Below are 14,734 nucleotides of genomic sequence, written 5' to 3' on the forward strand. Positions count from 1 at the left end.
AGCAGTGATCCTGCTCGGGCTCTTGAGCAGCGTGTCTGGCCCCCTCCCTGGAGCTTTCTTTTACAAATACCATGATGCAAATTTGCTTGTCAGATTGTTTCTCCCCATAGCAGCAGTAGCCATGTCATGACGGGATCTCCAGGTACCTGGATGGGACAGGGCATGTGTACATGCATGCGGGTGAATGTGTGTGTGTGTGTGTGTGTGTGTGTGTGTGTGTGTGTGTGTAGGAGTGTGATGGGTCCAATTCTCCTTTGAGGGCTTCCATGTGTGTCACTTTGGGCTCCTCTTTCTCATTCACAAGTGCCTAAAACAGTGTCCAGCACAGAGGAAGCATGCAAAAAGTAGCTGTTGAGTGCACGGAGACCGACTGTGGGCAAAATCACGCGGTCGGTACGCAGCCTTCCCAAACGACTGTTTCTGTTCTAGTGATTTTTTTCATTCAAAGTGCCTCAACATATGTATCTTCGGACCCATCAGCTTCTTTTTTCCTCTCTCCTTAATCAAGATCTACACTCAGAACTTTCGCTTACATTACTTCCTAAATCATCATCATCTTAAAATATTGACTGACCGAATATTGTTTCCTTCCCCAAGACATTTGCATTGTGACAGGGAGGGGGGTTTTAAGAGCAAGCCTTTCCCACAACAATGGCCGGGAGGTGGTATCCCTAGCACCGGGCATTCCAGCCTCCTGGGAGCCTCCTGGGAGAAGGTTGTCCCCTCAGTTTCCAGTCTCCACAGCTCAACGTTCAATGCCACGCAGGCGCCCACATGCAATTCCCCGTCTCGCAGCTAGTGGGGTTTCCAGTGCGAATATCTGTATTCCTGATCCTCGAGGTCTGATTACAACTTCAGGTTCAGTCTCTATGTAACTTTGATTATACTTTGCTTCATCCTCTGTAATCAAGCTCAGATTGCTGCAGATGCACGACAGAATGAGAAGAAGGTGAGGAATGTGAGTGTGCAAAGAAAAACTCCGCTTCCCAGCCTTTTGGGGGCTCCTTTTAACAACTATCTGGAAAAAATATATAATTTCTGTTTTGGTACCTCAGATCAGCAGGCTGCTCCTCGCCTGTGGCCAGATGCTGCACTCTACGCCATTGTTAAATACTAATAGTGAAACTTAAAAGATGTACTCTTGCGAGACAACAGGTGGCCACTGCAACCTCCAGCTCTGATTGGCGGAAAGGCCACAGGCGCCCAGTGGCCCGGAGAAAGGGCCTCCACTTCTGCGTTTCAAGAACCTGCTCAATGGGGTGTTGTCCTGATAATATCTCAGCTCACTGCCAATTTGTGCAACCCGCTGGGCCATTAGGGAGCGCCGCTGGGTTGTCAACGTTAAATGGAGACTCGGGAGAGGAGACCAAAGCTTTTTCAGGAGGGGGGGGATTGGAGTCAACCCAGCGACAACGTAAGCAGTTGTTCCTTTCCTGAATACACACCGCTCTCTCACGCAGTCTCCAAACACCCGACTCTGCTAAGAGAAGAGCAAATACACAAACTTTCGCCTAATTGAAGTTTATTTTTCCTGCTTGTTTCCAGAACGATAATATTGGGCAAAGGTACATACGCAAGGTGTCACCAAGCCAGGGTGCCTATTTTGGAGAACAGACGAAATGAAGAGAAAGTCCTGTGATGCTTGTCTGAAAAACTTCAGGCCGTGGGCCAGCAAAGTGTGATCAGGGACGAAAGTGTGAGTGAGTGTCAGCTAAAATATTTGTAAATTTCTCCCTTCCTGTTAAAGTAGTTACCAGACAACCATATTGGGGAGGGGGGCAAATCTCACAGCCTCTCCTTAACGTTCTCATCTGGTAGCAAATCCCTTCCCTTCGCCAAGGCTGAGGGCCAAACTGTCAGATGAACCCAAAGCAAGGGTGGGGGTGGGGGGAAAGATGTAGCTTAAAGAAAGAGAAAGAAATCAAGAGGGGGGTGGGTGAGTGCACTGTGAAGAAGTTAATCACCCAGAACCTTTTAGGAAAATAGGGACATTTTCTCTCAGAGAGCGGTGAGTGATCCGCCTAGATCCAGTTACGCAAATGCCTTCCGAATACAAACAAGAGCAACGAAAATACGAAGAGAAGCGACATGAGGCTTAACCCGGGGAGCTTCAAGTCTGCCTACCTGTGAAAGGTCAGGCCCCCATACCCCTCCTGGAAAACACCACAGGTGTACACGGGGCTCCCAGCTCCCGGCTCTTCGGAGGCAATCGTGCAGATTACCTGCTGGGTTAGGTGCCTCCAAGAAGGGGACACTCGTGGGGGAAGGCGGAGTAGGGTAGAGGGATCGGGGGACCCACGAGGAAGGAATGGGGACGAGGAGTGGAACCCGAGGGAAAGAGGGGTGGTGGGAAGGGAGCGGACGGCGCGTGGATGCTGCTGGCAGGGGCTGGGGGCCCAGGGCAGCGGGGGTCCGAAAGGGGGCGGGGGTCCACACCGGGCATGGGACTGGCCGAAGCGGCCGAGGGAAGGAGGGGAGCGAGGAGCGCTCCGAGGCAGCGGGGACAAAGAGGACCGGAGAGGGAAGGGGGGCGCGGTGGGAAGAAGAGGGGCCCCGGAGAGGGGGAGGCCGCGGCGCGGGCGACGGGGTGGTCGAGGGCTGCGCGAGGCGCGGGGTGAGCCGCGAGGGGCCGCGCGGGGCAGGGGCCGGCGGGGCGGGGTCCGCGCGCCCGGAGGCGGTCCGGGCCGAGAGCGCACCGGCGGGGCGGGCGGCGCGCCAGCTGCCCGCGGTGGGAGGGGCGGAGCGGCGGCGGCGCGGGGAGGGGACCGGCGGCGGAGGGAGGCAGGAGGGGGAGAAGGAGGGGAGGGGCCGGGCCCCTTGTCTCCGCGGCTCCTCTCCTCAGTCCGCCCGGGGAGGAGGAGGAGGAGCGGGGCCAGCCGCCGCCGCCGCCGCCGCCGCCGTCGTCCCAGCCTCGCCCCGCGCACCTGAACTCGCCGCGCCGCCCCGGGCCCCCGCGCCGCGCCCCGCGCCCCGGGCGCCCGGCCGGTGCGCAGCGCTGCCTTGGTGCCCCGGCGGGGCGCGTCCCCCGGGCCGCCTCCCGCTCTCCCGCGGCTCGCGTGGCCGCGCCTTTGTGTGCGGCGGCCGCGGCTCCCGGGCTCCTCTGGCTCCCGGTCGCGGCGCCCCTCCGGCCCAAGTCCCGCGCGCCGCCCCCCGGACAACCCCGGCCGGGCGCCCCCGACGGTGGATCTAGCGGCTTCGAGGAGGCGGGCACCGGTCCCGGCGAGCCCCAGTCCCGGCCCCCGGCCCCGGGCCCGGCTCCGGCATGGATGTGAGATTCTACCCCGCGGCGGCCGGGGACCCCGCCGGCCTGGACTTCGCGCAGTGCCTGGGGTACTACGGCTACAGCAAGGTGACCGGGCCGGGCCGGGGCCGGGGGGCGGCGGGTCGGGGGCCACCTCCCCATCCCGGGCGCGCCCCGCGCTCCAGATCTCCGCCTGCTGCACTTTTCTCTCCCCTCTCCGCTCCGTTCCCTTTGCGCCTTCGTTTCTGTCCAACTCTCCCGCTCTACTCTTTCTGCCCCCTTCCCACCCCCCTTTTTGTCCCTCAGCCGGCTCTCCCCTCTCCCCTCCGCCTCTCCTCCCACTGTCTCTCTCCGCCCCCCCTCCCCGGCCGACTCTCTTTGGCTGCCCCAAAGAAGGGAAGAGCAGCCCAACAACTGCAAGGGGGGACTCGCTTGTGATTCTTTGTTGTTGTTATTAGTAAACACGATCGCAGTCCCCCTGAGTTTGGGGGGGAAGGGGGCAACGCAGGAGTCCCCCATCTCGTGGTCTGATGACTTCGCCGCCCCCCTCCCAGCCCATCTCACCTCCCCCACGCCCCCGAGAACTGAACCCAGGGACGCTTAGCGAAAGAAAGGAACTAACTTTTGAGCGTGCCCTGGATGGGCGAAGAGGGGAGCCGCGAAGTGGTGGGACCCCCGCAGGTGGCCTTTGCTGCCCTCTCGCTAGGGCGCTCTGGACCATGCAGTGGAGGTGCCCGCCCCTCCCTGGTTAGCACAAGTGGCTTCTTAGCTTTCATTTTTGGGGGAGGGGTAAGTTTGGCATTTCGGGGAGATCAGGGTTGGAGACCTCCACACCACGCCCTGGGTCACCCCACCTCCTTCACCTCCCCCTGTTCCAACTTCGAGGACCCAGCGTTTCAGGTGGCCAAAGGTGGATCTCAGAAGGGCAGCGGGCCGCAGCTCGGAGCGGCGAGTCGGTGCGAGAACCGCGGCCCTTGGGCCAGCGCAGCGTGGACTCCCGTTCTCTATCCTTTCCTGAAGCCCCCAAGGCCAAGCTTTAGAGGAAACATCACCCCGAGGGCGATATTCAGAGAAAGAGCTGTGCTCTGGATGGCCTGTGCCTTTTGAATGTGGTTTTTCTTTCTCCTTCCCCCCTGCTCCTCCCTCCTCCCCTCCTTTTTCTTTCAAATCGCAGTTTGTTTATGATTGCTTGGATAACAGAGGAGGAAATAAGGAGCCTGCAGAAAGAAAGGTGCTATACAAAACTAATGAATACATAGCAGGAAGAGGAGGATTTGTATCTAAGCGTGAGGAACAGTTTGCTGTGCCCCGTGGCTGATGGAGGCTCGTGTTCCTTTCTGTTTGTTTATACTCCGTTCCCAACTCCAGTGCTGAAGTTTGTGAGACACCATTAGGGTCTCTCTTTCTCACCCCTCTCCCCTGTGTCATCATCACCCGGCTCTGCGCCTGGCACGGAGGGGCCTCCCAACAAGTATAGAAGGAAGGGATATCATTCAGTGTGTTTTAACCCTTTGGTGATGGTGGGCGTTTATGCTCTCAAAATTCCTAGAGTGATACATTTAGCATTGAAAGAGAAGCAAGAAAAGGCCTACCCCTGTAGCGAGAGTTAAGGTTTAGTTTCGGCCCTCTGATTTTGGATTTACTCAAGTTATTAAATGCTTTAAAAAGTCTCCCATGTATGCTCAGTTAGGGACTTAGGCAGCCTAATTAAGTATGTAGTGTTTCTGAGAATCCACCTAATTGTTCCAGTGGGGTATTATTTATCTCCTTACAACTTAGCCTTGTGTATTCAAGCCTTGTATAGCTGGGCATGCTCTTATTTTTGGAAGCCATTACCTTGCCTAATGTAACTACTTCTTTCTCTGATTTAAGATCAGCAACACTCCAATGACACCAAAATAGAAACCTTTTGTACTAATCCAGTCACTGCAATGCGTGGCAAATCTCTCTGTTCACTAGGATCCCAAGGGTACTTCAAGGGACCAGAGGAAATTGTGGGTGTTTTGTGTGTGTCTCTTTTTATTTTTTGAGAAAGGCTATTTCGAGTCAATTTAAGCTCAGAACATTTACTTCTGAGAGCGTCTAGATAGCTTAAAAACAGACAATATTTATTGAGATGCTTGTTCAATTTCAGGAGTGAGGATGCAAGTTGGATTGCTGTCATATTTTCCTAATGCAGCGATTCGCCTGAAATAACTCGGTTTCTTAGTTATTCAGCAATCTGTCGTCTTAAGTGCTCTGTGTACCCAACTTATGAAAGTTAGTGCTTAATATTGGTAGAAATCAGATTGTACTTATTTTAAGGGATGTTCGCATTTCATTCCTTGCAGATAAAAATACAATAATCTTTCAATTGAGCCACGATACTGTATTTTCCTACTCTTAATCTCAGAAGTGAAAAACCCAACCTTACTCCCCGTAATTTTTCCTTATGGGGAGAATGCAGTAGAAGAAGAAGTATTAACTTCATGGGTATAAAACAGCAAGTGCTAGTTAAAGGTTTATAGCATTTCATTTCATAGCTAACTTGTGTGTCTGAAGTGGCGTTATTCAATATAGATTTATATTGAAAATGTAAAAACCAGCGTACAAAGACATGCATGTATCTTATTTGAAAACACCTGTAATCATTAATCTTTTAAGACTTAACTTTTGATCATGTGCGTTATCTTTCCGGATGGGAAGTGATGGCTTTCAAAGAAAGTCTGTTTCTGCCCTTTCTTGTTTTAACGACCATCTGGGAAACTTTAGAAGAAATACAGAACCCTCGCCTCCAGGCTTAACAAGGGAAAAGTTAGCGCTTATCGTTAAATTTATTTACAAACCGTGAATAATAGGGTTTCATTCGTTTCTCTCTTTAACAAATGACCCGAGTCCTTTGTATAACTTATATGCATGTGTATTATCTTCACATTCTGTGAGTATATGGATCCTTTTTAAATGTCAGCACTCATGAAAGTGTGTACTCTGTCTGCGGAGAATGGATGAAAGGGTTTTGAGGGTTCAAAAGTCATTGCAAGTAGGAGAATAACTTCAAATAAAATATAGCCAGGATCATTAAAATCAGTTAATAATTCATGAACCAGCCACTGATGTATAAACTTAAAGTCATCTCTGTTTCCTCAGGGCTAATTTCCATTTTAATTTCAAGTGGAAAATCTACTGTTTGAACATTTCTTTTTCTGATTCAGCTAACAAATTAAACTAACACTTATATCTTTTTTTTAAAAAAAGCCTTATGTTATTCAAGTGAATTAGTGACCCATTGTCTATGTATCTGGAACTTTTCTTTCCCTGGGTTCAATTTGTCTTCACCAGTAAGAAGACAGTATGCAACATATCAATCGGCATGTAGTGGTCAGAAGTCTGCCCTCCTCACCCCCACCCCCAAATACACTGCTACATTTAATGTGGGTGTAAGCAAGGTAAAATCACGCATTGGGTTAATAATGAGTTTGGACTAAACTCTAGTTACTAGCTTTTCTGCATACTCTTAGGGCTTCCCCACCCCCTTTCAAAATATGGCTATTGACTTCTTACCCTATGTAGAATAGTCCTATGCTGTTGTAACTCCATCTGTCCCAAACATTGCTTTCTAATTATTATATGTGTTATTGATCACTCTGCTTAATTAAGATGTTCTGATGTGAGCACTTTCCCTCTACCTCATGGGCCTCTACCTTGGATAGCTTGAAGAATAAGAGGAACTGAAGGGTGGTTTGTCATTGGTCTATCTTATTGGAGACCACGGTTCAAGTTGAGAACATATTGAGAGGGGAGGGGGATTTGATTGAAACTCTCCTTTAGTTGATATCTTGCACGAGCATGAGAACTCATGATTTTTTCTAGGGTCCGGAGTATGGGGGTGTTGAATTTTGAGAGCAGATTGAGAGATTTCCATGTCAGGTGTTTAACCGAGATGTGGAAACCACATTGTGAAAGAAATAAAAGGTTTTTCTAGGGACCTTAGAGCAAGGGTCATAAACTCTGTCTGTAGGGACAGCCAGTTAACCTTCATGAAGCTAGAGGTTGTGGTCAAGTGGAGAATGTGCCCCATTTAAAGGGGGAGCCTTGCTCAGCATTAGTAGATTGTTGCCATGCCAACATTTGACCCAGTATCTCCACATTCTGCAATTCTTTTTTGTCAAGAAAATGATAATCTGGGTTTTTATGGGAAATATCCTGAATTTTAAGTATTGGCTGCAAATTAACAAATACTTGAAATCATTACGTTGGACCCTCAAAGCATGCCTGTGTACTGCTCCTTTGCAACTTTTGTCTTAACAAACTCATATGCAGATGAGGATTCAAAAGTCATTTTTAAATAAATCATTTCTAGTTTACATTCAACTATGTGGGCAGTTCTACAACAGTGTTCGACTATGTGGATAATTCAGTTGAGTGAGTGGAGGAGGTATAATTTAACCACTTGCCGTGTAGTTCTAATCTAATAATTTGGATTCTATCATTCGTTAGTTTTATGGTCTCAAGCCAATGGAATAGTCGTTCTAGGTCAGGAGTTGGCAAACTGCAGCCCACAGGTCATGGTCTGCAAGTTAAGGTTGGTTTTTAAACTGTTGAAAGAATTCGAAAGAAGAATAAGATTTCCTGACTGTGAAAACTACATGAAATTGACTTTTGTGTCCATAAATAAACTTTTATTGGAACACAGCCCCACTCATTTGTTTACATCTTGTCTGGGGCTGCTTTCATGCCACAGTGGCGGAGTTAAGTCATTGTGACAGAGACTGCATGGCTTGCAAAGCCTAAAACATTTATTATTTATAGAAAAAGGTTGCCAACCCCTGTTCTAGATAATCAGTCCACTGATGGTACCGTGATCTTCCTTTGTTCCAGGCCAAGGCAGTAGAAAGAAAATCAAGATGGCCTAACTGGAAAGATGACTATCTCAGAGAATGTTTCTGGAAATGCTTCTAGAACAGTGGGGTCTCAGCCCTGGCTTCAGCCATGGTTGGGTAGGAGAAGGCTTGTAGAAGATACTCAAGCTCAGCCTTACCCCAGACTAGTTCAGTCAGAATCTCTGGGGATGGGATCCAGGCAGCAGTGTGTTTAAAAGCTCCCTAGGTGATTCCAACACGCAGCTATGGTTGGAAACTTTGTTTTAGGCTGAGGATCCTGAAGTGAGCAACGTCCAGGGGCAGTAAAACTGGGTACGAAGTTTGTGATGGCTATAAAGAAGACAAGACCTAGAACAGAATGGTTGGTTCCTGGTTGGCACTCAGGGCCTTTTGAGGCCCTTGGCAATTCCTAAGCCCTATTGATCTGGGGTCCCCTCCACATCCTGCATTTAATACAATATGACATGGTACCATATCTGAGTTGATGTTGATTAGGTGGCTTATGTTTGTATTTTGTAGGCATTTAATTGAGCATCTATTAGTTTTAATTTTGTAGTGTGTGTGTGTGCGTGCACGCACGCTTGCTTCTGTGCTGTGTGGCCAATGACTTTTTTCTACATTTTAAACATTTCTGTAGGCTCCTGAGAAGCTTATAGCTCTAGGTGTCCCGTCTATGGTGACTAATGGATAAAGCAGTCCTGCTGACACAAACTTGAGGTCCAGAAACTCCCCATTTTGCCACGTCAGCCAGTGGAATATTGATGAGAACCCTGTGCTCAGTGAAGCCTAATATACAGTTAGCCAAAGAATGTTAATTTTAGTCATTTCAGGTGAAGTCAATGGTTGTACGTGGCCACAGCATTCAAAGTATGTGTGGTTATTTCAAGAACTATCTACTCCAGGTCACAAACTGTCAGGGGGACACTGAATCCACTTGAGGACTTGTTTTGTTTACTTTGCACCAGTATTTAAAAAAATAAATTGGTTGTCTGTTTCTAAAAATCTTTGCATATAAATCTGGATTTCCAGTTTTTCTTTCATCATAAATACTGGACCTGTACCCTTGCGTGGCATCATCTGCCAGTTGCCCTGATTCAGATGGCTATGTCCTCCACAGTTCACCGTGGTCCTCTCCACTCCCTCTTCCTCATACTTAGCCCTCTGTATACCTCTCAGGTCCCAGGAGGCTTCGAGTTTGAAAACTTTGATTAGAAAGAGATGAAATTAAGGAAACATCAAATGATGCTCAGACCTAGTGAAATGAGGTCACTGTCATCGGAGAAATACAGACCCAGTGTTCCTTGCGGTATGTAGGATAGTAGATGAAATGGAAAAGAATAATTTGTGATCATATTATAGAGCCGTGCTCCTCAAACTTTAGCATAGACGAGTAATACCCAGAGTGCTTTTTGTAACACAGACCATTGGACTTTACCTCTAGAGTTTCTGAATCATAGGTCTGGGGTGGGGCTCTCAGGTGATGATGTCACGCTGTGAGTAGCATGGCACAGAGGGCCTTCAGTGGTAAGGGGAGTAGTTTGTTCTTTGTAAGTTTATCAGCTAGAATGCTTTGGGCTGCAGGTAACAGAATGAACAACAAACAGTGCATAAACCCTAAGGACATTTGTTTACTAGTAAGTCTTTAGGTAGGCCATTTCAGGCTGTTTTGGATGGTTCAGTCATGTCTTCAAGGACCCCCTTTACTTTTCTCTTTTTCCTGCCATCCTTGGAATTTCAACATTCTCCTCATGGTCACAGGTTGGCTGCTGTAGCTCTAGGCGTCACATCCTCACACGATAGCATGCGAAATGAGAAGCAGGGTAGTGGTGTGGGTGGCAGTGGTAGTAAAGGAGCACTTTCTCTTTCTACACATCTCTTATTAAGAAAGAATAGCTTTCTTGGAAACAGTTCCACTAGACTCTTTCGTCTTACTGTTCAGAAATGGATCACATGCCCACCCTAGGCCAGTCATTGGCAAAGAAGAAGGGGATTGCTGTGATCAGCGTAGACCAATCCCATGTCATCCCCTGGGGCTGGACACTTGTCACATGAGCATAATTGATGTTACGCTCTGTTAGCAAGGAAGGAGGCTGTTGGAAGGACACCCGTGTCTGCTGCTGAGCACGTTTGAAGAATTTTGAGTGGGCTAGCATGTGGTTGGGGTTGAATTTTGTGAAGATGAATCTGACTTTTTGACTAGATTAGCGTGGGGCCCGACAGGAGGTGGCGGACGGGGGGGACCAGGGAGGACGCCACTAGCCAGTCGAGATAAAGGTGCGAGAAGGATTTGAACTAAGGAGATGTGAATATGGATGTGAAGGAGAGGAGGGCACCGAACAGAGCATCTCTGTAGCTTAAGAAGGAGAAAGAGGAGGTGGAGACGACTCAGGGTGTTTGAACTGGGGACCTGAATGAATGTTAGGACTTCGAACAGAAGCAGAGAGGCCAGAGGAGAAGCTGGGGTTGAAGGAAAGATAACGCTGATATGGGATATTTGGGTGGAACATTCCCACAGAGATGTCAAGTAGGTGCCCTGGAACCTACCCGTGCCTTGGAACTCAGAGAGAGAGCTCAGGGTTGGAGAACCAAAGTCGGGGGCTTCCTGTCAGTGATAAAGCGCTGGAAACAGAAGTGACTTCTCTAAGAGTAAGGAGACGGGGTGGCAAGGACGCATCCTTGGTCTTGAGGGTTGGCTGGTGCGGTGTTTGGTAATCCAACTTCCCAGTTAGGGAGGCAGTATTTTAGGACGTAACACGTGAAACTCAGAAAATTTGGAAATCTTACTGTACCATGACAAGGATGGTATAAAAAAGGAGTGTGTGTGTGTGTGTGTGTGTGTGTGTGTGTATTTGTGTGTGTGTGTGTGAGATGATATATCTTTTCTATCTTAACAGTTATTTGGAAAGAAACAGTCTTAAATGGCTATCATCAAGTGGGAATAATGCAAAATTTGCAATACCATACTTTACAACCACGTCAGCCATTTATGAATTAAAACATTTCATGTGTTTCTCTTTGTGTAAGAGATGCAACTTCAAACTGGATTTTGTGACATGTTCGTGATGTCATAAGTATCTTGGGGAATCTGTTTTGAGTGTGGTTAATAAGGAAGGACAGGATTTCTGCTAAGTATGCTTATAAATTCAGTGTATTTTAAAGGTGGATTCAGCACTCTTTAAAAAAACCCTATTAAAATAAAAGGAGTAGAGGCTTTTATTCAAGGTCTGCATGAGCTTCTGACAGGTTTTATCTTCTCTCTTTGTAGTAGGTCATTTTATTTTCTTTGTTTCCTAGGTTTGTATCCTAATCCCTTCCTTTGGGAGGCCATGTTCTTTTAGATATGTTCCACTCTGGTGTAAAACACATTAGCCATTGGAAAATGGCCCTTCTTGTATGACTAACATTCTATCTTTAATCTTAATTTAATTTTACTTTGTTTATAAAAGAATACTTGTCATGTCTTGATAATCCATAAGTTAAAGAAATTGGCCAATATCAAGAAGTGTTTGGATTTCACTCTAAATACATGTTTGAATGATATAGATTCGTTCTTTTGGAGGAGATAGATTTTAAGGTGGGCCCTTCTATTCCATATTTTGCGAGTTTAATGTGGCTTTTTCTACGATGACTATAAATTGTTTATATAGAAGAATTATATTAAATATTGTAATGGAAGTGAGTTTTCAAAATATTTTAAATTGATGTAGTGTAACTACTATATTGTGAGATTTTTCCAGCAATTTCTACAGCTAATTTGTAATGAGCAGGGGATTTTGGTGTGCTGCAGAATAACAAAATTTTTCCACTTTCTTTTAAAAATCTTCTAGGTATAGGAAGGAGAAGTCTCAAATGCTGACCTGGCTAGAACACTTTTATGAAATATGTATGTTTGGTTGGAAGTTGGTTTTTCTCGAAAAAAGGATGAGTTAAATTTAGAACTATTGAGTACTCATAAAGCGTACTAGTAGATCTGTTTTGCTACTCCTTTATGCCTGTCTCCAGGGAGAAACTCAACTCATTATTTGGCTTACTCAAAAAATTCTAACAACAGTGTTTAATGGAGAAGTGGTTAAACTGTTGTACAAGTAAAAATTCTTTGGACTCCAAGGGGGGAAAAGTCCTCAAACTGAGTTAAACAGAAAAGGGGTTGTAAGTTTTGCTTCAGGCATAGCTGGATCCAGGTGTTACAAAGGGATGCCGTCAAGACTCCTTTATATTAGTTCTGTTTTCATCTGTTCGGCTTCTTTCTCAGTCAGGTTATCCTTGGGTGGTGGGAAGATGTTCAGTAGCAGCTCCAAGTCACACCTGCACGGCTCAGCTTCCCCAAGAAGGGGAGATTCTCTTCCCTGCTTGTTTCTGTACCTCCTCTGCACTGAGTCTCATTGGACAGACTTGGGTCACGTGCCCAGGCCCAACATCACATACCCATCTCAGGATCAGGGGTGCATACTGGCAGCCCCACGGAAAGGCCAAGAGTCGGGAGCAATGGATCCTCAGAGGGAGAGCAAAACGCTGATGTCACAGCAAAGGGGAGTGGGCATGAGGTAGTAAAAAAAAAAAAAAAAAAAGTCCATTTAGACTGCTAAATGAAGTGAAGCTTGACGATTTTGACGATTTTTGAGGATTTGAGTTGTCCATATTTCTTATTCTTTGTGGAAACCAGAAATAGCCTGTGCTGATTTAATGCAAATGTCATCATTGTTATTTACCAAGCATTTATTAGGAATGCACTTCCTGTGAGGGGCTGAGATTAGATGTGGTCTGCCTTCAGGAGACCTCTAGTTTGGTAGGAGAGCAGGTGTGCATATGTGAGTGTTCATGAAGTTCGTGTGTGTGTGTGTGTGTGTGTGTGAATGTGTGTACATAGGGAGATGTTCTAGGCAGAAGCCAATGGTTGGTTTGGTGAAAGTGTTCCAGAAATGGTCCAGGAAGGGGAAACTTCAATGCAGGCAAAGAAAGGGCTGTTAGTTAGGGTTCACCTGCAAGTAACAGAAAAAAAACTTGAGGGAATTCCCTGGTGGTCCAGTGGTTAGAGCTCCGCACTCTCACTGCCGAGGGCCCGGGTTCCATCCCTGGTTGGGGAACTAAAATCCCACAAGCTGTGCAGTGCGGCCAAATAAAAACAAAACAAACCAAAAAAACCCCAAACAAACAGAAACACCCCCCCCAAACCACTTGAGCAGCAGTGGCTTAAATGAGATAGATTTTCTCTTGTCCCTAATGAAGACCAGTGGTAAGTAGTACTGGGCTGTTAGGCGGGCTTCATAGACATCTGGGACCCAAGCTGTCTGTAACTTTCATGTGACCCTTGTCCTTATGGTCCAAGGTAGAGCACCGGTCATCATCGTGGTCCAACCGGCAGGAAGGAAATGTGGTCAAGGGAGGTCTCCAGAGGCTGCCACAGGACACTTGCTTATTTCTCACTGGCCAGAACTGAGACACACGGCCACACCTGTGACTGCCAGGTTGTGGCTGGCCACGTGCCCAGGGAACACTCAGTTACTGCAGAAGCAGGGGTGAGTGCCCTATGAGTGAGTGATGGGTGAGGTCCAAGGAACCCTTTTGGGTACCTCAAAGTTGGAGATTTTGTGTACAAACTGTAATATTGTATTTTTGCTAAACTTCATTCAATATTTTAGGTTTTATTTGCTCCTTGGAGGGTCCTCTTTTGGTGAAAGAGATCCACTGTGCTATCTTTTCAATCCTTCCTTCAGCTTTGGGGTTTTATTTTGGGCATGCTTAAAATACCCAACGATTGATCTGCGTCTTTGTAGGAACTGCAAATCCGATGTCCTAATATTAATTGATTACCTATATTTTAAGCCCAAATTTCTCTTCTTTTCAAAATACCTCTTGAATTTTTACACCGCCATTTCTCAAGTCCTAACTCTGGGTAGTAGAGTTTTGCGTACGAGTCAATCTTCAGTTGCGTTTTTTAAAACTAGATTGTTTTTCAACTGATGCGTTTCCTTTTTGATCAAACCCAGCTTACCTGTGACTCGTCGTATCCACACATTCACCAAATCTTCTTCCCCAGAAACTTGCAGTTCTTTACGCCCTTTCTCCTCACTTAACTCTCTGGCCCCTTTCTTTTACCCTTGACCATGCAACCTCGACTGCAAAGACATGGCAGCTTCCTCAGCCCCCTCTCCTTTTGCTGTGTAGGCTGTGTCAGCCTTTGGTCAGCCTCATTTCTCAACTTTAGGGTAACTGAACACTGTGTCCGTTTTCCTTACTAAAAACGAAAGCTCTCTGAGTGTACTTGGGTCCTTCTGTTTATCTGTTTATTCTCTTGGACATTCTCCAAACGGAGAGTCCAAGTCCTCTCCACTCTTTTTAAGTCGCAGTCAGACAGCTCTCCCCTCACTCTTAGGAGGGAACTCTCATCTTTCACTTCATGAGGAACGTTGATATTATCTGCTAGGGATTGCTCCTGTGTCATCCTCACTCGTGTAGGAACCGCTTCTCTCTTTTATCCAGACCCAGAGGAGAGCAGTTTCTACTCTTTGGGAGAAATTCCCCCAACAGCGTCGTTCCCTTTCTGATTGTTGAATATTGGTTCAGCGGACAGCTCCCACCTTTCCCGTCTTAGTCCTTTTTCTACTTTCAAATGTGCCCAGATGTCCTCTGACCT

The 14,734-nt window shown here is 47.1% G+C and overlaps 2 protein-coding genes across 2 annotated transcripts in view; both read left to right on the forward strand.

Annotated features, from left to right (window-relative positions):
* Positions 1 to 2,308: 2,308 nt before the first annotated feature.
* On the forward strand, positions 2,309 to 3,190 carry LOC137752388 (uncharacterized). Its single transcript, XM_068527110.1, has one exon. It carries the CDS (start codon positions 2,309 to 2,311, stop codon positions 3,188 to 3,190), a length of 882 nt encoding a protein of 293 aa, XP_068383211.1.
* Positions 3,191 to 3,262: 72 nt separating this feature from the next.
* Positions 3,263 to 14,734, forward strand: part of TOX3 (TOX high mobility group box family member 3) — a 105,876-nt gene continuing 94,404 nt past the window's right edge. The window contains exon 1 of the mRNA XM_068528309.1: positions 3,263 to 3,349. Within this exon, the coding sequence (XP_068384410.1) occupies positions 3,263 to 3,349 (87 nt within the window). The remainder of the gene's footprint in view (positions 3,350 to 14,734) is intronic.

This window comes from Eschrichtius robustus, chromosome 19 (assembly GCF_028021215.1).
Source record: "Eschrichtius robustus isolate mEscRob2 chromosome 19, mEscRob2.pri, whole genome shotgun sequence".
In the NCBI taxonomy this organism is placed as follows: domain Eukaryota; kingdom Metazoa; phylum Chordata; class Mammalia; order Artiodactyla; family Eschrichtiidae; genus Eschrichtius; species Eschrichtius robustus.